At 44.7% G+C, this 24,547-nt stretch overlaps 2 protein-coding genes across 5 annotated transcripts in view; both read right to left on the bottom strand.

Annotated features, from left to right (window-relative positions):
- Positions 1-24,547, bottom strand: part of AGBL4 (ATP/GTP binding protein like 4) — a 545,910-nt gene that overhangs the window by 210,180 nt on the left and 311,183 nt on the right. The gene's annotated exons all lie outside the window — the stretch shown is intronic.
- BEND5 (BEN domain containing 5) overlaps positions 20,021-24,547 on the bottom strand; it is a 48,268-nt gene continuing 43,741 nt past the window's right edge. For both annotated transcript variants that reach the window (XM_032247525.1, XM_032247526.1), the window contains exon 6: positions 20,021-20,539. In XM_032247525.1, the coding sequence (XP_032103416.1) occupies positions 20,382-20,539 (158 nt within the window). In that variant the 3' untranslated portion in view covers positions 20,021-20,381. The remainder of the gene's footprint in view (positions 20,540-24,547) is intronic.

Below are 24,547 nucleotides of genomic sequence, written 5' to 3' on the forward strand. Positions count from 1 at the left end.
ATTAACCTTTGCTGTTAAATGTGACTTGTCTGCGTACAATCAGGGAGACAAGCACCAGGCACAGCTGTGTCAGGAAAGTCTCATTTGACGTTCTGTCTGTCCCCACTAATTAACAGGCCCAGAGAGCACATGGATGGGCTTATCGCAACAACTGCTGCTCATCCCAGGGGCTGGGTCCGCACAGTGTTGCCTGCCTGGGTCGAGTATGGAACCCTCTCTAAAGCAAGCTGTGCCCTTGCCCCTCCATTCCTGTCACCCCCATCACTCCCTCCCTGCCCTCCCTTTCCCCGTAATTTCTCTAAGATTCCTTATTACCTCTTGCCTGGACCCCAGAAGCAGCACCCTAACAATCTTATTGCTTCCCCCTGTTCCAATCCTCCACACTGAAGCCAGAATGAACTTTCTGAAACGCAAACTGGACGATATTCTCCTTGCTAAAAACCTTTCCACAGCTCCCCAAGGCTCTTGAGGATGTGGCCCCCATCTTGTTCTCCAGCCCCCTTTTCCCGAACCACCTCCGTCTCTCACTGTCACACTCACTCTGGCCCTATCTGTGCTACTCCCTCCTCTTCTTTGCTCTTCTGCCTCCTCATTTCTCTCTGAATCCTAAAAGCTCCAATCCAACTCAAGGCTCCCCATTCTCTCCCAGGAAGGAGCACATTCCCTTTCCTGAGATTCTCAAGTAAGTTTATCATGCCTGGGCTTTCCACACGTATCCCTTCCTTCTTCTGCTCCACAAGCCTGTGTTGAGGGGTACTGCGGGTCAGGCGCTGCGCTGGTCACACTCATCCATCCTTCCCTCCAATCCTCAGCACCCCCCTGGGAGGAGGGAGGCTGGCTCTTCAGGACCTGGCCCTTTTCTAACCTGCCCCTCCCACTGTTTGCTGCTCTCTGTCCCTATGGGTAGGACCCTAAGCATATCATTGTCCCTCTCTGGCATTTAGTTTCCTCCTTAGCAAAATGAGGCCTTTACCTCTCAAGGTTGTTGTGAATTAAAAGTAATAATAATAATAGTGATAATAATAACATAGAGCACTAAACACAGGCCAGACGCTCTTCTATGTACTTTGTATATATCAGCTCCTTACCCTCATGGTGTGGTCTGAGGAGTTAAGAGGCTTTCTTAGCTGCAGGCTTAGCACCCAGGAAGCACCCAGCAAGCATCTGGTAGCTGTTGGCATCACTAGTTGGTCACGCCTAGCCTGGAGAAGGCATGTGAGAAGGGAATATGCCAGGCACGTTCTGGGGATGGCACACAGATGAGACTGGCTGGAGCTCAGGGCTCGTGTTTAATAAAAGATTAATGAAATTGTCAAACTGACCTTGTCAGTGTCTGCTCAATCCAATTACATGACTGTGGCCCCCGTGAATGGGGTTAAAACAGGAGTGCACATGAGAGACACCAAGACAGCAGCCATGAGGGAGATGGCAGCCACCCAGGGAAACCCTGAAGGGAAGTCAGTGCTGCCCGTGTCCCAGGCCCCTTCTCAGAACTGCTTGCCACTCTCAGCGTTGCAGCATCCCATTACTCTGGAGAGATGGCAGCTGAGCATCTACTAGACAGGGATGCTTGGTACTGTCAACTGATGGCCACACAATGCTGGGCTCTGTGCTGGGCACAAGACTCACGGTGAGCAAGACAAAGTCCCTGCTCTTGAGCAGTTCTGGTTTGGTAGATGAGACAGACAGGGAAACAAAGAACATTCAGCAAAGTGAGCAGTGTCCTGACTGATGGCAACTCAGAGAAGGCACACAGTGATCAACCGGGACTTAGGGAGTTTCTGGAAAGATGGTTCCTGGACTGCAAAGTGACCCAGGAGCAGGACTAGAATAGAGAGAGATGGGGAGGGTGGGAGAAGGAAGAGCCATTCTTAGGGGACAGCCAGGTTCAGTCAGGAGGACTATGGAGTAACATTGTGTAAAGCAGCCGAGGTTGTGGGGAAGTTCATTTGTGGTGGCAAGGGTTGGGGTGGGGGTGCTGGGCCAGCAGTGGGGAGCACAGAGCAGCTCTGGCACTGGAGAGGAGGGGCTGGGGCCCAGTGGGGCCACAGGATGAAGGGTATGGAGAGTTCTGTGAGGGCAGAGTTTTCCAGAGAATGAGCCCCGGGAGTGCTCTGGGTATGGGCACTCAGCCCTCCCTGGAAGGGTCTGCAGAGCCTGGATCATGTGGACATTTGAGGAGGCCAGAGCATCAACAGCAGCCTGACCAATTTCAAGGCTCTGAGGTGGTCCCTAAGGCGAGGCTGGGTGCAGAGCTGCACCCTCCTCTGCTTGGCCAGTAGCACTTAGTCTTAGTGCCAGGGCCTGCCTGCCTTTCCCTCTCATCTGGGATAATGTTTCCTGGAATCTTTCAGCTGAATAGTCCTTTTCAGTTTACTGAGTTTGCTGACATCCCTTCAACAACTGGATCTGTGACACAACACTGAGCAACAGACATCTTCATTCTTCCCATTTTATAGCTGAGGAAACTGAGGCTTAAGGAGACCAAATGCCCCTACCCAAGGCTTGTTCATAATGGAAGTACAACTTGTGTATTCTGAATTTAAATCTTTCACTCATCCCATCACTATAGCATGAACTTTAGGGAATGAAGGGCAAAAGCTGGATGTGTTGGCATGAGTAATCAGTAGAGACAGACAGATCCTGGGAGGCCCTCACTTGAAAGGCCATCGCCTTTCTTACTTTGAGAGACAATCCTGCCAACTGCATTTATTGGGCTCAGTGGGGGCCCCTAAACATGAGACCTACATTTGGATGTTGTTTTCAAACAAAGTAACTCATGTTTAGCCAAGAATTTCTATCAGAACAAGGATTCCTATCAGAACAAGTATTTCTCCATGGCCCCTCCACGGTGCCCCCCAGGGATGACAAATCTCCAGTCCCCTGCTAGCCAGGGATATCACTGTCCACCCATTCAACCAAGCCAGAAACTGGGGAATCATCACTGGGTCTTCCTCTTCTTACCTTCTACCTCTATTCAGCAAACCATGCTGGTTTTGCCCCAAATGTAGAATTCTACTTTCATCGGCCCCACCCACCCCTTCATTCTCTCAGCCCCTGCCTTTGCTCCAGCCTTCCATATTCCTTGCCAGGATCGTTAAGCCCCTCCTTTCTGTTCTTCCTAACTCCAGCCTCACCCCTTCCCATTCATCAACTACGATTCCACTGGAGTGGTCCTTCTGAAACACCAATCTGACCATGTTGCTTCCTGGCTCAACACTCTTCAATGACTCCCTATTGCCACCTCAAAGTGGAGTCCAGTACCTTAGCCAGCCTGTGAGGCCTGCATGTCCCAGCAGGCCCTGACTCCGATCACCCAGGCAGCCTTGTCTCCAGCAGGCCCTGCTTGGACCCCATGCTCCAGACCCTACACTGAAGCTCTTATATTGCTGAAGGGACACTGAGATTTTTCTGTCACTCATCCATCGATTCAACTTTTCAGGCCCTATGATAGGCTAGACACTTTTTTAGGCATTGCTCTTTTAAGAAACTCATAGTTTAGCTGAAGACGGGATGAGACAATATTCAAGTAAACACACCAGGTTGAGAGGCAAATAAAACAAATAAAGCAGAGGAAAAGGACAAGAGAATACCGTGAGGTGGGGTGGGCGCTGGTTCAGACAATGTGGACAAGGACAGCCTTTCTGAAGAGGAAGACGTGAACAATGAACTGAGGGAAGTGGGGGCAGCCTTAGGATTGCTGCAGGGAGAGGACACGATGAGCACAGACCTTGCCTCATACTGCTCCCTCTGCCTGTAATACCACCTCACACCCCTCCTCGGGCCCAGCTCTCATCTGAGATTCAGCTCAGTAGTTGCCTCCCCTGGGACACTCAAGGAGAACCAATCAGTCCTTCTTGATGTCCCTGAGTGCCCCACATAGCTTCAATACCAGCCCTGTAACACCCATCCCTTCATTCATTCATTCACTCATTTATTGAACAAAACCTGCTTGACTAGTCCCTGGGTGCCAGGCCCTGTGCTATGCCTTGGGATGCATCTGTGATTTCCCCCTGCCAAGTGCCCATGAGCTCCTGGGAGGCAAGAGGGAGGGACTTTCTCTGCTCTACCTCATTATCCTGGTGCTAGTGCAGCACCCGGCCCACAATGGCTTCAGGTGAGTATTTGCTGAGTGAATAAACACTTGAGATCATTTTATTAAAATACTTCAGAGTCAATTTGGAGACAGGCACTCCTCTACTCAAGAGTAATTTAATAACCACAAATGCCTTTAACACAGTGGGGAGGGAAAAAAACGATGTGTGTTTCCTTTATTGCTGCTGTTAAAATAAATTGCATTTTAAATAAATATAGCATATAGAATATGGCCACATGATGAAATAAATAAATATCTGGTGAAATTATGCATCGCCAAGCAGACTTTTCTGGTCTTTTGGTTATTAAATTTAATCACTTTTGAGCTGTGCCTCTACTGTTTTTCCGAGAGGCAGGTATGCTTTTGATTAAAACGTGGGCCCCAGAGCACTTTCACAGGGGAAGGTTGAGCTACATCCCTTGAGGAAATGCAGTGGAGCAAGCCAACGGGATAACAGGGCCAAGGCAACCGCCATGATTTGCTTCTTACTTGACGGACATGTTTATTCCCAGATAGAGTGCACAGCAGTCACGGGGCATATGGAAATCTTGCAATTAAAGCAAACTCTAATTAGAGACTACATATTTAAAATACAAAGGCAGCCTGGAGTGGCAGCCACTCTGGCTGGCTCTGAAACGTGATTATCCTACTTCAGCCCCTGCACGGATTGGATTACGAGGAGGGAAATGCGTCGTGTTACCACACATGGTTTCTTGCGGGTGAGGAGGGGGGACTCTCTGACTTCCCAGACCATGAAGTTTGGGAATCCAGCAGACTTGGATTTGAATCCTGGGTCTGCCCATTATTACCCCACTAGCCTCAGCATCCACATCTTCATAATGGGAATGATGACAACGATATCAGAGAGCCAAAGAAAGATCAAGTAAAGGCTTTGTGGGCACTCAGTTCAGGGAGTTTACCGACCAGTTAGGTGACTTACACTGTATTTGCCCCTGCCCCCATCCACCCAGCTCAAGAGTGTGGCTTGCCTACCAGCCACAGGGAAGAGACTGGGAGGGCCAAAGGAATAGGCTTCTTCTTGACCTTTGTAAGTACGTGAGCAATCAATTTTAAGTGTCCACAAGGGGTGGGAACCTGAGATAAGCTGTTTCTCCTTAATTCAAACAGTCCTCAGGATCAAGGCAGTGGGTCAGTCCCAGGCCAGCGGGAGGGGCGGGCGAAGATACTGAGAGTAACTCTTGCTAGCTCTGGGGTTCTGGCCTAGAGCTGGCATTTCCTGAGCTTGGGCTGGGGTCAAGGGATGAATTTGAAACTGTCCCTGCCTTCAAAAAAAAGTCACAGTCTAGTCAGGAAGAAAGGTAAGAAGGGGCACAGAAGTGCGTAGCACCAATGCACATTCCTATGATATTTTACAGTCAAAAAGTGCCTCCAACTGATCCCTGATTTAATCTTCTCAAGAGCCTGTGAGGGAGGAGTGAACAGTGACCTCCTTCTGACTTTCAGCTTCAGGCCACGTCTGTATTTCAGCTATACAGAAGAGTAGGTGCAGACAAAGCAGTGTAGTGCCACAAACCCCACACACCTGGTACCCTCCCAGGCAGAATAACTCAGGACCGTTTTGCTTTTTGTCTTTTTTCTTCTGGTCTTTTTTTGGTTTATTTGTCTGAAACAATTGAAACATTACTGAAGCCTCTTTTGCACCCTTCCCCACACCACTCCTGATAAGGACTATCCCAAAGCTGGCATGTGTCCTTCCTGCCTGAGTGTTAATACTCTGTGCATGCATATGTCTATAAACAATCCATAATAGGTTTTGCACATTTAAAATCTTACATGCATAGTCACAGACTCTGTTTCACTCTGCCACTTGCTTTTTTACATTATGATTTTCGGATTTATTTATGTGGATATGTACACCACTAGTTCATTTTATTTATTTTTTTGCTGATGACATTTGACTCTGTAACAAAAGTCAATGTGTGTGTGTGTGTGTGTGTGTGTGTGTGTGTGTGTGTGTTTGTGTGTGCATGCATTCAGGGAATTATCCTGTTGGTGGGCATCTGCTTCCACTTTTCCTCTTTTACTACCATCCCGCTTTGCTTTACAAGGGAAGGAGCATTCAAGGTGAATCTTGAAATGTCCAGAATCCAACCAGGGGAAGAGAAACACTTCTCTTTGTCATATAGCACAGGGCCTAGCACCCAGCTGGCTCTGTCATTGGTGATTACTAGAGGCATTGAAACATTGGTCTCAGAAGGACTTGCCTTTGAATCTTGACCCTCTCCCTTTTTAGCTGTGTGACACTGAGCAAATAATCAACCTCTCTGGGCTATGGTATCTTCATCAGGAGAAATATAGACTATAATGCCAACTCCCAAATACTCTTGTTATGATTAAATGCATGAATTATTTGCTGTAGCTTCTGACAGACTGGAGTTCAACAAGGCTAACTGAATAATTTCCTGATTCTATGCTGGGGAAAGGGTGTGGGGAAAGCATCGGCCTGTTCCTGTTGGCCACCCTTCTCACTCAAAACGAATGAGAGAGTGAAAGAAAAAGAGAAATAAATAAAACAAGGCACCTTATAAACATAATTAAAAACCTAGGAGAGTGAAACTTACCTCCAAATCTGGCCACAGTTCTATTCCATCTGTGCTTTTGATTGATCAAAACTGGAAATCCCAGTAGGGTCTACTTGGCACTGGACTGGGCTCTCTGAAGGGCAGCCCCACCCTGCAAAGCCTCCACCTGCCCTCCTGGGACCTGTGGAGGGCAGCAACAGGCTGGGCTACACAGTGTTAAATCCCTTCCTCTCCAAGAGTTTGGAGCCAACGAGGCTTTCTGCTTAAATAGCCTATAAACACCTCCCAAAGCTCCTTAACTCAGAAAAGTGCACAAATCAGCAAAATGAAAACAATTTAAAGACCCACTGGAAAAAATAACTCCAGGTTGTTTTCTTCCACTAGCAATGGCAGCCTCTCAGTAGTGGCTGTCAGTCTTTGTATCCAGGGCCAGGTGCTTCCCACTAGCTTTGGAAAAGAATGTATCAGAGGCTGGAATCCGCTCCCTGATGGAAGGGAGAGGTGGGGGAGGGGAAGAAGGAAGGCTGTAAAAATCTACCTCTCCACCTGGCTCTGAGGTTTCCTAACCCTGCCCCAGATCATGGGATACTGCCAGGGCACATCACTTGTGGAGTTTGTGGAACAGCGACTTTTACACACACATTATAATTGAGCCTCTATAACTGAGGCTCATGGGAAGGAAGTAACCAGCCCAAAAGCTCTCACATGTGGAGTGTGACACCCCTAACTAAGCACTCATGATCCCTGCTTCTATTGCTCACAGGGCAGTGCCTGTTAGTGAGCTCCAACTGCATACCTGCTACGGGATGAGCACTTTAGCAACAGCCTTAAATGCTGACACTGTGATTCTTGTACTGAAGGTAATAAATCAGCTCCTTGTTGCTGATAAATCTCAGGACTCAGGAGGCTGTGTGACTTAGCCAAGAGGCTCTGCCAGAGGTCACAAGAGGTGTCACAGAGCAGGGGGAGGGGTCCCACCAACCCAGGCAGGAGATGGAGCACAAAAGATCTCCTGGAAGGAGGAGTGGAAGTTGGTCATGGAGCAGATGGAAACCCATAGTCTATTACTCCACGTCCCATGCTGCTTCCACAGCATCAAGGAGGTGGCTCAGGAAAGACCTGACAGAGACATGTCCGGCGGTGAATTGCACCCCCTTCCCCCAAACATGTTTGATCTCCCCTCTGGACATAGGGTGCATGCTGTGTCTGACACACCTCCGTGGGCTGAGTGGCTCCAGGGTCCAGGAGCTGCATGAAGGAGATGCTGCTCTGTACATGGCTGCCCTGGGCACCTCCCATCTGCACCATTGCATTGTGGTGCTCACAGTCAGGTTCCCACCTGGCTGCACCAGCACTTAAGGAGGAAGGCGGGTGGGCATCTGCGCCTCATCATCTCTCACCTGAGGTATTTCCCCAATAGCCTTCTCAATTCCTCCCTCTCCCAGGAAACCACTTGCCACACTGACGCCAGCATGGTCTTTCTAAGGCACGAAGCCCCACCCTTCAGTGTGTCCATGGTCTTCGGAGTCTAGCAGCTCAGCCTGGAACAAAGGCCCTCCATGATCAGACCTCTACTCACCTCTCCAGCCTCATCTCCCAATACTAGCTTCACCTTCACACCTTGAAACACTCTTGCCCGTTGCTCAAATAATAATAAACATTTACATAGTGCTTACTGTGGGCTAGGTATAGTTAGAAGTGCATTTTAGATATTGACTAAGTGCTCACAGTAACCTGAAGCCTTCCATTTTATGGAAGAGGAAACTGAGTCCCAAACCAAATAAGTAACTTGCCTGAGGCCACAGAGCTGGTACGTGGTGAAGCTCGTAGCCATATTCTGACGGCGAGAGGTCAGAGTTCTTAAACTTAACTATGCCCAAATAGTTTCCTTCTTTCTCGATTCCATGATGGCCGATCAAACTTCAACCCATGAGAACAGGAGAAGAAGGCCTCATGACCCCCTCATGTAAGGCTCCTTGTTCCCTCAATGCCTTATACCTCTAGGCAGAAGTAACTTTTTTGATGTTTATTTCCCACAGCATTTCGTCACCAGGGACCGGGCTTCTAGGGAGAGCTCCATGTCATCCGTACTGGCTCTGTCTGTACTGGGCCCCGGGGACTCAGAGATCAACACAGGGTGGTTCCTACCTTAAAGGGCTTAGTCCAGGGAGAAAGATAGACATAGAATGATCATACAGCTTGATGAAGCTCTGCCAGAGGTCACAAGAGGTGTCACAGAGCAGGGGGAGGGGTCCCACCAACCCAGGCAGGAGATGGAGCACAAAAGATCTCCTGGAAGGAGGAGTAGAAGTTGGTCATGGAGCAGATGGAAAAAACAGCTTATGACAATGTTGAGAGACCTAAGGTACCATCTAACATGGTCACTAAGACACCAGACATTGGAGTCACACAGGCTTAGATGCCAATTCTGGCTCCTCCAGATCACAGCTGTGCCATCTTGGGCAAATTACTTAACTTCATTAAGTCAGTTTCCTCATTTGTGAAATGCAGATGGTAATAGTACCTGCTTCACAGGGTTGCATGAGAATTAAAGAGTGAACAGTGCTACCATATAATAAATGATCAACAAATATTAGTTAATTTTAAAAGATCACCAGTAACAATATCTCTTGCACCTAGCACAGAGTAGGGGTCCTCAAACATGTATAGAGATGAATTAACACAGTCCTGCCTGCAGTTCACTGACAGCCTTGTGGGGAAGAGGAAGCTAAATAAACATTACAATACAATCCTCTGAGTGTTAAGGCACAGGGGTTGGGAATGAAGGATTGAGGAAAACTAGTTTGTCCTTTTTTTTTGAAAACTAGAGAAGAGAGGGAGTCCTTTAGGAATAGAAGGTAACAGGCTCTTAGAAGAAATGATATTTGATCTGAGCCTTCAAGCCCAGAGAAGATAGGTGGTTTTTTTTCTCCCGTGGTTAATCTAAAAGAGGGACAAGAATGAGATAGAGCCCCAGGCTGAGCAGGGCCAAGCAGCTGAAGGTAGAGAGGCAGAGGAGCCAGGGGGAAGTGTAAGGCTTGTAAAGCTTGAGGGTGCCCTGCAGGGGCAGGACAGCGTGGATACTGCAAGGCCATTTATAACTAGGAGGGCGCATGGCTGATTCCAGAAATTGGTTTAAATTGAGTCACTCTTTTCCCAGAGGTGGGAGTAGGGTACGGTTTTTGTGAGCTGGAGTTGGGGTGTAGTGTAAGAGATCCCCACGGCCTCCGTGATCACTGCAATTTAGACCCTAATGTCTCCAGAAATGATCTTAACATGGAAACCTCATTTCTGCTGAGTGCTGGCCATAGCTGCAGGTGGCCACGAATGAGAAATGCTGAGGAATCAGTGGCAGGGAACCAAGGACAGTGATGCAGGGAAAGCTACCTTGGCATTTGTTTTCTGTGTGGATTCTCCGACGGCTGCTGCAACAAGGCTGATGGGGTCCAATGTGACTGTTGGCACTATGGGCTCACTAAGGATTTCTGGGTAAATTGTAGGTGCCCATTCCAGGAATAAGGAGGGACCCTGGCCCAGATTCTTCTCACAGAACAATCAGTGTGGGTGTGACCCAGGCCATGGATATTTATTACCTTCCCATATCAGCACTGTCCAGATAAGGAACCCCTGTGGTCTGACCGTAGGCAGGGGCCAAGGCCTGGGCTGCCTGACCTCACCAGGGACAGAGCTGTCTTCCCAGCACTGGGACTGAGCTGTTGTGACCCCAGGGTTTGCCTCTGCCACACTGCTCTCCCTCCATTTGTAGGGTCCTTCGCTGGACTAGGCCCCAGTCTCCTAATAAGTCTTTGACTTTTGTCATTTATTCATTCAATAACTTTTTAATGAGTGTACTATATGCCAGGTTCTGGGAATGCAGCAGTGAACAAAACAGAAACCAAGAGGCTGACGTGGATGGGGAATGGAATTATGATACAGTTTGTGAATTATTCAGATAATTCATATAAGAAGAACAGAGAGAAATGATTCAGATAGAGTGAGAAAACTGACAGAGAAGCAGAGAGAAAACTGATGACTCAGCATAAGTACTGGTCAATAAATCTGGTTATTGTTTGTTTATTTGTGGTGGTGGGGGTAGGCGTTGGTGAATAGGAAGGGATTGGAGCTCTGGGTTCCCCTTTTTCTCTATCGTGTCCTGGATACCTGGAAATGAGCACAGAAATGACTGAGATAGGAACGGGTCATCCTATTGATTCCTGGGATTTTAAAGTTTACTTGAAATAGATCCTCTCCACGATCTCACTCAATCTACCACTGCCCTTGAGAGGCAAACAGAACCAGGATGGCCATCCCATTTTACTCATGGGAAAGCGAGTCCCATAGTGGTAGGACTCACCTTCAAAGTCATACAGCATTTGGCTTCAAGGTTGGCTTTGAGGCCCAGGTACCCTGTCCCACTTTCTGTCCATACACCCTCAGCTTCTGCTAGTCATGGTCCATTTGTTCGAATTCATCAAGATGTAATTACATGCCACTTGTCTTGATTATAATATAGAAAAGTAGCATTGGTTAGAACAGTGGTTCTCAAAGTGTGGGTCCCAGACCAGCAGCATCAGCATCACCTGGGAACTTGTTAGAAATGTAAATTTGTGAGCCTCGCACTGTACTTGCTCAATCAGACGTTCTGGGGTGGGACCTGCAATTTGTGTTTTAACAAGCCCTCCAGGTGATTCTGACGCAGGCTAAAATTTTAGAACCAGGGTTATAGAGAAAAAGGCAACAAATTTTAACTCGGGGGACTGGTTTCACCCAAGACAATGTTCCTTAGGGAATTCACGTTACCCCTCACTCAAGCCTTAAGTTTTCTTATCTTCAAAATAAAGACTCATAATAGAATTGCTATGAGGAATCATATGATTCACAAAAGAGAAACAGAGAGAGAAAACTGTCGACTCAGTATAGGTACTGGTCAATAAATCTGATTATTGACCAGATTTTGATCATATGATTCCTCGTGAGATAATAGATGTGAAAGTCTTTTATATTATTAGTCAACACGATAATAATATAGCCATTCATTTATTCAGTAGGTATTTACTGGGCACGTGGTTGGCTGGACCTAAGCCAACCATGGTGGAAGCACCCCTTTTGCTGTATTTTCAGAAACCCCTGGGTTAAGACACAGGTTAGCAGTTCAGTTGGAAGAGACGGAATGAGCACCAGTACCCTACAGAGCAGATAATACCTCATTAGATAAAGCCAGTTCTTTAAATTTTAAGGTGCAGTGTTGAGACTGCCCCTGTGGGGGAGAGGACAGGTGTACCCTACCAGGGACCTGAGGTACTATACCAGCAGCAGAACATGGATCTGGTCAGGACCTTTCTCGGGCTAGGTCACATACCTGTTACTAGGTATTTCATGAATCCTCAGAGCAAATACTCCAATGAAGCATCACTGAAACCCTACTGCAGAAGAGGGAAACCCAGGCTAAGAGAATGGCGTCACTTGCCCAAGATTGCAGAGTTAGTCTGCCCAGGGTTGACTTCCCAGATATCATCCTGTCTGACGAAAGGACGGGCTCATGGAAGGAAGGCAGTTTGGCATGGAGTCAGGGTGCCTGTAGCAGAGCACCTCCTCAGGCCAGCATTTGTGCCAGAGCTTTCTATAATAGTACGCTTCACCTTGTTTCCCTAACAGTAACGCAGGGTGAGAATTACTATCCTTATTTTTCTGATGAGGAAAAGGAGGCTCAGGGAAGTGTGACTCACCTAGAAAGAGATGAGGCCTAGATTCAAACCTAGGAAAGCTTGACTCAGAGCCCACAGTCTGTCCATAGTCAGGACTCAGTAGACTTTTCCTCAGAGGACCCTAGGAGGGTCCTCTTCAGGGACCTGGGGTGGGGGGATGGATATAGGCAAGAGCAATGACACACCTCCTTTGAGTGTCAAATTTTTTGAAGTCTCCTGTTTCATTTTCACGAAAATGCTTCTTCTATATGCTATAACCTAGCCTTGTTTGTTGTTAGATAAAATGCTTTAAAATACCAATGAAAGTTAACCCTTCCTTTTTCCTTCCACTCCCCACCCCCAAAATCTTGGAGTAAAACTGAGGTGCCAAGTAGATGAGGCATATTTAATATCCCACACCTCCCGTGCTATGTGCAGACCTCCAGTTCGCGTGCAGGGGTCCTGGGCTGGGCTCCTACCCCATGCTGACTCTTCCACCTCCTTTGGGTCTTTGCTCACATCTCACCTTCCCAAGGAAGCCTACTCTGGGCACCCCATTAATAATGCAACTGCTCCCCTCCCTCCTCTGCACACTTGCAGTCGGCCTCACCCTGCTCCACTTTTTCCTTCTTTTCATGGCACTTATCACCTTCTTCGACAGTTTTCTTATTTATGATGTTTATTTTCTTCCTACCCATTCCATTCTGCCCTCACTAGATTGAGAGTTCCATGAGGGAGGATCTTTATTTTCCTTTTTTTTTTTTTTTTTTTTTTTCTTAAGACAGGGTCTCACTCAGGCTGAAGTGCAGTGGTGCAATCTTGGTTCACTGCAACCTTTGCTTCCCAAGCTCAAGTGATCCTCCCACTTCAGTCCCCCAAGTGGCTGGGACTACAAGCACACACCACCATACCTGGCTAATTTTTGTACTTTTTGTAGAGACAGGGTTTTGACATGTTGCCCAGGCCGGTCTTGAACTCCTGAGCTCAAGTGATCCAACCCCTCAGCCTCCCAAAATGCTGGAACTAGAGGTGTGAAGCAACACACCCAGCAGGATCTGTTTTTCTTCACAGACACATCTCAGGCATTTAGACCAGTGACTGACACCTAACAGGCTGTCAATATTTGTTGAACGACTGGAAAAATTCCATAATGACTCATGGGGGAACTTCTGGATGCAAATGGTGGTGAAGCTAGAATACTGAATCTCTCTCCTCCATTAGATAGCGAAACAGAAACTATAAAAAATCTTTGGGTACTAGATCAGATGTGGCTGAAAGAGCACATTTTGGTATGGTGAAAATGGGAGAGGGTTTGGAACCACATTGGAGGTATGACTCTCTGGTCTCATCGGATCAGCAATGCCTGACAGGGTGCTGGCCACAACCTAGATATTCAGCATGTCAAGATGAATGGATGGAGGGATGGATGGGAAGACAAATGATCTCATAGTTATTCACATCCTTCAGGTGTCAGCTCAAATGTCGCATCTCAGAGCACTTCCCTGACCACAACGAGGTGGAGGAGTCCTAGCTACTAGAATAATCCAGCTCAGAAAATGCTAATTAGTGCGAAGAAGGTGGATTTCTAGTGGAGGATCACATGGCTCTCTTCTTTATAGAACTAAACATTTTATTATCAATAACTTTGTAAATATATGAAAGATCATATTTATATACGATAAAACTTGAAGGGATGATATATAATAGAATAAAACTCCAAAAGGATCACTCAGATACACAAAGGTATGCGTAAGTAATGCAAAGAGGAATCAGCTGAAAATGTACATCTGGATAGAAAACTACTTTGTCAACCTTTAAAAATTCCAAGTGCTGGTGAAGTTGTGGGAAAATGGCACAGGTATGTCTATACTGCTTAAGATATGGCTTAATTCTTTGGAAAGCACTAACAACACATGAAAAGGACTATACAAATGTTCTTGCCCTTTAACCTATTAGCTCACTTCTGGGAATTTAATAAATAAATCAATATAAGAAAACAATCATAAATGACCATGGTGGCATTATCTGTAAGAGGAAGTAACTAAAGGCAACAAAACATACAATGAAGAGAGAAGTTAATCATGACCCAATGCTTATAGGGTATTAAGATGATAGCTATGAAGGTCAGGCAACAGAGGAAGAAATTTTTGCCATACGATGGCAAATGAACAAGGCAGGGTGCAGATGTGGCACAGGAGGCTGGCTAACAGCAGCCGCCATGAACAAAGAGGTGCTGCCCATGGACAGACAGAAGGAAGGGACTCTCAGAAATTAAGGTGCAGTTAGGCTTGACTCTTGGAATGATGGCTGGGTTTTCTTTTTAGGCTTTGGGTTCCTTCAAGTTTTCTTTTGTATTTTAAACACAACCTGTAAATAAGATCTTGACCAGCTGAAATGTTGGGCTAAAACCAATAAGATGAAATGGAACAGGGATGAATGCAAAGTCCTGAATTTCATTTAAGAAATATACTTGAAAAGTTTACACAATTAAAGGGTGGGGATGACTAAAGAGCTTTAGGATAAAAAAGGAGAGGGAAAAAAAGAATAAAAAGGTTTCACATTTACTGAAGGCTGGAACTGGGGTCCCGTGGGGACTGTAGGTGTGGCACGGTGGCAGGTCAGTATGATTACCCAACAACTCCCTAATGAGCAGGGTGGCTGGAGCTGGGAGACTTTAAGAAACTTGTCCAATTTCCTCTAATCTAATAAATAGTGAAGGCAGGGTTTCAATTCAGTGTCAGTCTCTCTGGCTCCAAAATTGATAGTTTCCCCATAATACAGTAAATAAAGGCACAAGTATCGTGTTAGCCAAAAAGAGAGAATAGGGCACTGGTAACATTTCCCCCACCACATACTCTCAATATTACCTAACTGAGCCTTACTGGCTCAGTATGAGACAATTCTATTGCTAAAGATGCTAATTCCAAGTCTAAGAGTAAGAAGTGACATCTTGCTGGTCAGACTCCTCCTGGAGCACCAGGTCCAGTCCTGAGTCCCATCTACAGGGGCACATCCATAAAAGAGCAACCAGGATGGTCAGAGTTCTCAGGATTAGGGAACTAAGAGATGCCTAGAATATTTTACTCACATTATCTTACTTAACTCTTAACGCAATCCTGTGAGATAGATATTACTATTCCCGTTGTTAAAATGAGAAAACTGAAGCTAAGAAAGGTTAATAATTTGTTCAAGTGGAAGAAACAGGATTTGAACACATGGCTGTCTAAATCCAGGCTCCCCATTCTTTCCCATGTAGCCTTCTGCACTAGAGAAATGGTGAAACAGAATTGAAGCTACTTATTGGTTCGTAAGGAGAAATGACAGCCACCTTCAACTCTACAAAGGGCTATGAGTGGAAACATTCTGTGTGGCTTGAAAGGGAAGAATTTGAATGGCTTTGGAAGTCTCAGGGATGTCGATTTTTAGCTCAAAGGAAGAATATTTTATTGATGGCAAGAACTGGATGGGCTCTTGGGTAGGAACATCAATTCCTTGTGCTTGCAGGTGTCAAGCATGGTCTAGAAAGGCATTTGCTTACAATGGGGAGGAGATTTGGGTGGAGAACCTCAAAGTTCATCTTTGATCCTTACATTCATGAGCCTATGAAGCTGCCTGGCAGAAAGAGATCAATCTCTTCAAAAGAAGTGAAAATATCTATTGGTTTGTCTATTTGCAGATATATAAGCAAAAATTATATGCCCGAGGTAAACACATTGGTCCATGAGAAAACTAAACATGGAAAATGAAATGGATTCTGCTGGAACTGCTTAAAGGTTTTAAAGAAGTTTTCTTTTTCTATACAGAAGTAGACAGACTCTGGAGTGATATGCAGTCTTGGCTATAAAGAAAATACAAGAAGGTGCTATTTTTCACCTATTAAGTTGGCAAAATAATTTAAAAAGCTGTCACACCCATTATATGTATCAAGAGTGATGAAATGTCATTCCTTTTGACCCAGGTACAGCCACTCTCAGAAAACAAAGGAAAATACAAAGAGAAAACACTGTGAAACAGAAAAATCTTCATCTGCGTTTAATTTATAAAGTCTAAAAATCCAAGGGCCACTTGTGTGGCAGTGGGGAGGGGCTGAGGTGGGAGAGGGGAGCAGGAAGCCGAGGAGTGAGCTAGTCAGCATGCACAGGGGAAAGCCCCCATGCACTGAGAACCATGGGTTAAGCAGAAGATGTCCAGAGAGCCAAAAGTGGGTATGAAAGCCAAGGTCACTGCATACGGGGTCCGCAGGTTAGGAGGAGCACACTTCAGTGAGGAATGAACAGGTGCAGGGAGAGAAGGGAGGAGAGGAATCCCAACATTAACACTGATGGCTATTTAGCCCCTCTCTTGCTGGGGCACATTAATTACATTCTCATTACTCCTAATAACCCCATAACTAGAACTTATGTCCTCCATTTTGCAGATGAAGAAGCTGGTGTTAAGAAATACAAGTAACTTGCCTCAGTGAAGTGGTAAGTGCTAGAATTGGGAACTAAACTCGCATGCATCTGCCTCCTAACTAGCTCGCTTTATCCCTGTGCATGATGAAAAGTGTGCAGCCAGGTCTTTCACAAATCCCAGATCTGTGGGTTAGGGCTTGGGAAGCTGACCAGGTGGTTACTCAATTGCAGCTTTATGTCGGTCCACTTTATGGATGTCAGAACTGATAGTTATGAATTTTATGGAGCAATGGCGAAACATGTTAAATGCAAAGGGCAGGATACAAACCTCACTGTGTGCTATCATCATAGGCATGGAAAATATGTATTTTCACCCTTGAAAAAAGACTACATAAGATACATTAGCGTGCTGTCAGTAGTGCAGTTTGGAGAATATTTCCTATTTTTGTCAATAATTTCTATAGTTTTTCTCTATAATTACAAAAAAAATTGCAAGTTAGAAATGCCTACAGGAAGCATACAAGCACCTAAAAGTCACCAGTATACTTTCCTAAGCAAGGAAATAAAGCCAAGCCCCATCTTTCTGTTTCATCTGGTATCAGAAAACTTGTTGCCAGGGCTTCTGAAGACAGTGCCCAAATCTCACTGATTCAGGTCCTGCCAATTCAGTATTGACAGTCCTCTCCTATACAACTCACTGGCCTGGCACAGGAATCCAAAGACTCTAAGTGTACAAGTGAGGGAAAAACCACTTCAGCCTAGACAGAAAGTCACCTTCTGCATTGTGTCCAGCTGACCAGCATTTGGTAGCCATGAAGAGGAATTCTAAATAGCTGTTAGGTCAGAGTCTCAGTTACTTAAGAAATTTATTCTCAGTTTGGAATATCCTCAGGCACATTTGAAAGACCCTCAGTTTGTTTGCCCCCCTCCTTTTTTTTAAACATAGGGAACACTCTTATTCCTTCATTTTAATGAAGGTCTTCCAATGACTTTTAACTGGTACTCTTCAAAAGTGACATCTGTGTTAAAATACATGTTCCCAAACTTATCCCAGACCTACCGAATCAGGCTCTCCAAGCCAAAGCATAGGAAATCTGCGTTTTAAGCACCTCCGTCAATTCTTAAGATTGTGCAAGTTTGGGAAACACTCTACCAAACAAAATGAATTTGAGTTTTGTATATGTATTTGAATGTGATAAAACTGTGGATGTTTATAAGCAGTACTATCATTCCCAGTCCCTCTAAGTGGCCTAAATTAATAAGACTGATTTCCATTGACTAACACTTAGGTTGGGTTTGCCCTAAACATATACTGAGATTATGTGACTAGATTCTCAGCCTAGATCATAATTTTCCACTCATATTTTAGGGAAGAGGTAAAAGGGCAGGTTTTTCACAGAACTGAATTCTGATCCAACTCCACTGCTGACAGCTCCAGGACCTTGAGAAAGAAATTATTTAACCTTTTTCAAGCCCAAGCCCATTACCTCATTTATATGGGTTTAAGAATGATGGTGCAGCCCTCATATTACAATAATAGGGCACCAAGTACATAACAGAGGCCAAACCATCTCAGTCTAGTGTGTGAAACCTCCTCATTACATCAGAATTGGCTCTTATAAGCGTGGTTCCTTGTTGCATCTACTTCTGATTTCATTCTGCCTTCTATGCTAAGGATAATAACAAACTTCTGCAAGGGTCTTTGTGATTTAGGGGCCTTTTTCCAGATATCTAGATTGCTCTCCACAGCAACCCTAAATTAGGGGTCATTCTCTCCATACTAGAAGAAACAAGGCCCCGAGGTCAAGTGACCTGCCTGGAAGTGGCAGAGACAGGATTTAAACCCAGATCCCACAATCTTTAAGTGCCCTGTTCTCCTCAACATATGCATCGAACATCACACAAAGCACTTTCAACTATATCAGAGCATTTTCATTGTAGTTATTTCCCCTACTAACAACTGTCTCCCCAACTAACCTAAAAGCACTTGCAAAGCAGGCACCAGATTTTATTAGTCTTTAAGGAAAAATGCAGAGCCCAAAAGGGGATGAGCTCAACAATGATGCAAACTTTTTTCCAGCCTCTCATGCATTCCACACAACAGATGCCTGACCTTCCCCATGTCCTGAAATGAATATATCTTAACAAATATTTATTGAACATCTATCTACTGTTACAAACTTTACTTACCTAGTGCAATGAGTGAAATACTATGTTAAACACTAAGTCTTGACGCATATTGTTTATTAATATTAAGTTATCCACATGGCCTATGACGCAGGCATTATTTTCCTCTTTATATGGATAAGAACTCTGAGAATAAGTTAACTAAAAAGAAGTCAATTAAAATAAAAGTTCTCAAAATGGCACCCACCTCTCCTACTTACTCCAGTGACCCTGAGCTTTTGGTTACAGACTACCAATTAATGGATGAACCATTAGCGAAACCAGAGGCCAGTTTTCTAAGCAATGACTAACAGCCAATAATCAGAAATAAAGACAATAACAGTTGCCAACATTTATTGAACACTTAGTTATTGAACACTTAGGTTATCTCTAATCCTTTCAGCACCTCCGAAAGGTAGGTATTATCTCCTTTTTGGGAAATAGAAAATGGAAACTCAAGAGAGAACAGGTTAAGCCCAAAGCAGGCACGGGAGCCAGGCTTGGAATCTAGACACACTGGCCCAAAGTCGTTACCCTTTCTAATATGCCATGCATACTTCACAGGCGTTAGAGAAAGCAAAGTGCAAATCAACAGGAAGTTCTAACGTGGTTTGCCAAAATGTGTGCCAGGCACCTTAGAGACTCATAACTGATAAAGAATGAGATAGAAATTATGTAACTTGAAAGAACATTTGAGATACAAGATAGGATGAAAGAACTGATAGCAGGTAACATTGCCCCTACTTCCTGAATCTAACCCTATACCCATCTAACATTATCACTCCTTTACAAAGACTGATTCAAATTATTACGGAAGCTGAATCTCAGATCACCTTGAGTGAGAAGCATGATTGGTCTAAGATCTGGCCTTTGAAGTCAAAGTAATCTGCTTTTGAGATAGCCCTTCAGATCTGTAGAGAGCAACCACATCTCTTAGGAATTCTCTCTCCTTCAGCCAAATATTCCACCCCTGAAAGGAAGGGCATGCCAGGCTGCCCAATTCACTGATCACCTCCAGTGTACACGCAATATATTAAATAAGGATAAAAACTGTCTACATGCCAGGCTGTACAACACACCAGTCACCTCCACTGTATATGCAACATGCTAAATAAATGAGGATAAAGATTGTCTACATCAAAGAATTAATGAAACTTTATTATAGAACAAAATAGAGGAACAGAGAAGTCCTTGGATGGTGAAAATATCCATTCAAATCCCAGTCAAGTGACAGGCAACTCAGAGCTTATTCCCCTCCAAGAAGAGTGTTTTCCCCATTCCCAGAAGGACACTGGTGCCAGGCTGCTCCTGAGTCTCAGCAAAGCCATCTGTCTTCTTTGGAGTGTTCACACTCAGAACAAGCCGCTGACCCCAGAACCCGACTGGATCCCTGCCCACACACCACCACGCATGGTGGGGTCTGATTTGGACGGCACTGTCGCTCGCAAATCACATGCCACACAAGGAAAACACGAAAGCTTTATGAAAAATCCAAAGTTTATTGCAAATTGTATTTTGCTTCCCTTCGTTCTTCATTTTTACAGGATTTATTGATATCCATGATTTTTTCACAGATGTACTTGTTGACTTTGGAGAGTCTCTGTGCAATTTCAGTTTCATCCACAGTTTCTTGTGCTATTCTGTCATACAAACACTCTAGACAGGGAGAAGAAACAAGACCAAGGATTAATGGTGAATTCGAGTAAAAATATTTTATGGAGGGTAAAAGAAAATGTGCCTCTCAATGTACTTCCCAAATAACAATTCATGTATCTGGCATAGCTATATTTTTAAATTTGCATCATAGAATGTACTTAGAAAAGAGAAGATATACAGTGTAAATGTACACTTCAAAAGTAATGATAAAGCACCATGTGCCCACCACTCAGTGTAGCAGGATATTATTGGTTCCTCCCAAACACCTGATGCCCCTCCCTAATTCTTTCCTCTCCACCAGAGATAGCCATTCTCCTGAATTTTTGCTTTTTTTTCTTTTAGTGTTAACAGATGTATATATCCTTAAATAACATATAGTTTATTTTCCATTTTTAATCTTTTTATAAATGCATCCACTCTACATATCATCCTGGCTTGCTTTTTTTTTTTTTTTTTTTTTACCACTCAAATGTTACAGCTTTGAGATGTACTCATGAGGAATATAGTTGTAGGTCATTCATTTTCACTGATGAGTAGTGTTCTATTGTATGGCTCTATCACAATTTGTTTATCCATTTTATTGTCCATGGATGCTTGGTTTTGCAATTAAAAACACCCTGGCATACGGCTCTGGGGAATACATGCAAGAAATTCTCCAGTATCAGCCTAGGCGTGGACTTGCTGAATGTAAAGATGTTTGCCTATTCAACTTTATTAGTAATGCCTGGTAAATTGTTTTCCAAAGTGGGTGTGCTGACTGGCACTCCTAGCAACAGTGTATGCAAGTAGTACTGGTGGCCCCATTTCAATAATACTTGACATTGTCACGTTATTAAGGTTCTGACAACCTGGTGGGTGTGAAGTAGTGTCTCACTGCTGCGATTACTAATGAAGCTCAGTACTGCCACTCTCTTACTGAGTCTCCACCATTTGCTGTGATAAAGCAAAAAGCCAGCTCCAGACAAGGTCTGGCTGGAGCCTGATTTCAACTGACTGCCTAGCCTGGGGCCCTGGTACAAATCTTTGCCCTAGATTCCTCACCTCATAAATAAGGATAACAAACTACAGGGTATTTTTTTTTTAATGCTGCCATGAGGTATGTGGGATAAACATGTTGCCTTTTTCAAGTTGTAAGGAATACCACCCCTGTATGGGGTTGTTCTGATTATTTTATGTATTTATAACTATTGATTCCTAGGGCCTAACACAGTGTTTGGTACAGGGGCAAGATTAAGTACAAATATGTTAAATGATTGAATAAATGCTTTTCCAGGGAAACCTAAGGGAATACAAATATTCTGGACAGAAGAGGACTAGGGTGCGGGTGGTAAAGGTGCCACGGGAGTGTGTAATAATGGGCAAAACCCTTAAACTCCTGTGAGCCTGAGTTTTCTCAACTAAGCAGGAATGACAATCCAATCTTGAGGAATTGCTATGGAGACCAATACAATCTTGTCATTACCAAGCCAGCTTAGAACAGGTAATTGTTTCTGATGCAGAATGTTAGCACTAGAAGGGATTGTTAAGACTAATTTATGCTAACCCCTCCACTAACATATGAGAAGCCCGAGGCCTGGAGAAAGGGAACAGGGATGGGGCAGAATCCACTGCTGCCTCCCCACACACTGGGCCCTTCCCTGGACACGGAGCCAGCCAGTCTGCCTTCTGTGCCATCCGTGCTGCAGGCACACCTGCGATAAGCATTCTTGCTCTGAGGCACCCTTTTCTTTTCACCAAGAAGGGTTTTGCACAAAGAAGCTTTTTAAAAGCTTTTAATTGACCTCTACCAGTCACTTCCTGACTACTCCCAAGCCTGACTAATCCTCACTTCATCTTGGCTTGGCCTTTCCATAAGGACTGAGAGGCAAGAAGGTAGGAGGCCCTGTCTCTCCCGTCCCTCTTCTGCTGTATTAGTCATCGATTCCCGTCCTTTCCAACCTATTCCCACATCAGTGACTTTGCTCATCTCTACTTAAGTCCTTACCCTTCACCTGCCTAAGTCCTACTCATTCTTCCAGATTCAGCCATCTTGAAACCTAGTATCAGATTGAGTTAGGAGACCCCACTCTGCCTATAACTCTGTGCTCCCACACTTATCTGGGTTTTCCTGTCAAAGCACTAATCACAATCTAATAAAACTGTAACCACATTGTCGCCCCACACAGACTGGGACACTAAGGCATTCCCTCTCCACCTCTGGGCCAGGAGAAAACAAACACACGCAGTGACTTTGTAGGAACCAAATGAAGGAGACGCCTGTGATGAGAACTGCTTAGAATCTGAGATATTCAAATCTGATTCAAACCCTAGATACTGTGTGACCTCTAGGGGAGACGTCTCTGGGTCTCAGTTTCACTATCTACAAAAGTAGCATGTCAAACCAGAGAATCTAAGAAGACTCCCCCAGCTTGGAGTCTCTAATTGTCTGCAAGGTAATAATGGCAGGTAAAGAGGCAAAGAAGACAGGAGGGAAAGGCAGGAGAGTAGGCGTAGTGGCCCTGAGGGCCCCTAGCATTAGTCAGAGAAGAGGTAGAAGGAGAAAGGCTTCGGAAGAGCCTCCACAGGATTTCAATCATTCTCATTTCCTGTGGGTAACAGCACTGAACGAAGGGCTCCTCAAGTTGATTAAAAGGCTTTCGTTAGACTCCAGATATTAATCACCTGCAGTTGCCGGGAATGTCTCCCTCTGCGAGGCAGCATTTGAGATTATTGCTTAATTAACAAGGTTTATAACAGTGCTAATGTGTCCTATTAAAAAAGTTATAAAAATTAACCAGAAAGCAATGCTGAGGCTCATTTAGAAAACTCAGACACTCGGCAAATGGTCATTTGACCTTAATAGGTTTAACTGTCATTCTGGAGCTTGTCATTGGAGAAAGACTCTGCTTCAGCTCTCTTGCTTTTATCTTTCCAAAGCAGCGTCAATGTTTGTCCCATCCTTCTGCTATCCGGTAAGGAATTATTTTAAAATCAAAGAGAAGAAGGAATCCTCACCAATGCTGTGAGCATAAAGGTTTTTTCTATTTTTTTTTTTTTACGGCAAATGTGACTACATATGAGAAAATCAGACAAAATAAATACAATGTCAATCCAGCAGACAGCTTGCATGGGAAGAACCAGCCAAATGCAAACTGGAATAGCTCAAATAATTAGGCTAAAAACAGTGGTTATATCGTGGGATAGGAGACAGATGTCAAACCTGCCTCTCTTTAGTAAAAATAATAATAAAAAAAATCAACATTATATTTCAGTAATACAAGAAACCTCTGGCGACAGCAGGAAGCCTGAAACCCCAGCTCAGCCTGGCTGTCTCTAATCAGATGTATGGCCTTAGGCAAGTCAACTTACTTCTCATTCACACCCATGGCAAGCATTTACAGGCAATAAGGGTTAAACAAGGCTCCTAGGAGGCAAAGATACAGTAAGAAGAGAACTGAGGTAGGCACTGGGTGCTGTTGGATGAATGACAGAAGCATCCATCCACCCTAAAAGGTCCGAGATGACTTCCTGAAGGAAGGCTCACCTACCTAAGCAGATCTGGGTGTAAGCAGCATCTAGCCAGGCAAAGCAGCACAGATGGAAGGTAGGTAGGGTGACCTGTGTTCCAGGCATCCAGAAAAGTATTTGCAAATTCCCCAAGGTTACAGGGAACAAGGCTTGTTCAGGGAATACAGCAGTTCACCGTGATAATAACGTTAAGAGTTCAAGGGGAATACTGCTGAAAAATAATACTGGAGATACAGCCAGGAACCAGATTACAAGGTGCTTTTATGGCATGTTAAGAAGCTTACCCTTTAATAATGAACATTCTGAACAGGCTGTGACCAGGTGGTGGTCAAGGGATATCTGTTTTCTGAAGATTGCTCTGGTTACATAAGAGAGGAGTCTGGAAGCTGCCAGAGTCATGGAGGGGAGAAACGAGTGTGGGCTATGAGAAGGGCAGTAGCTATGGAGAGACGCAGATGGTTCTCTCCATATTTGGAAAAAGTAAAGAAATTTAAAATGGCT

The sequence above is a fragment of the Sapajus apella genome, unplaced genomic scaffold, assembly GCF_009761245.1.
Source record: "Sapajus apella isolate SASKATOON/1434 unplaced genomic scaffold, GSC_monkey_1.0 scaffold62, whole genome shotgun sequence".
Lineage (NCBI taxonomy): Eukaryota > Metazoa > Chordata > Mammalia > Primates > Cebidae > Sapajus > Sapajus apella.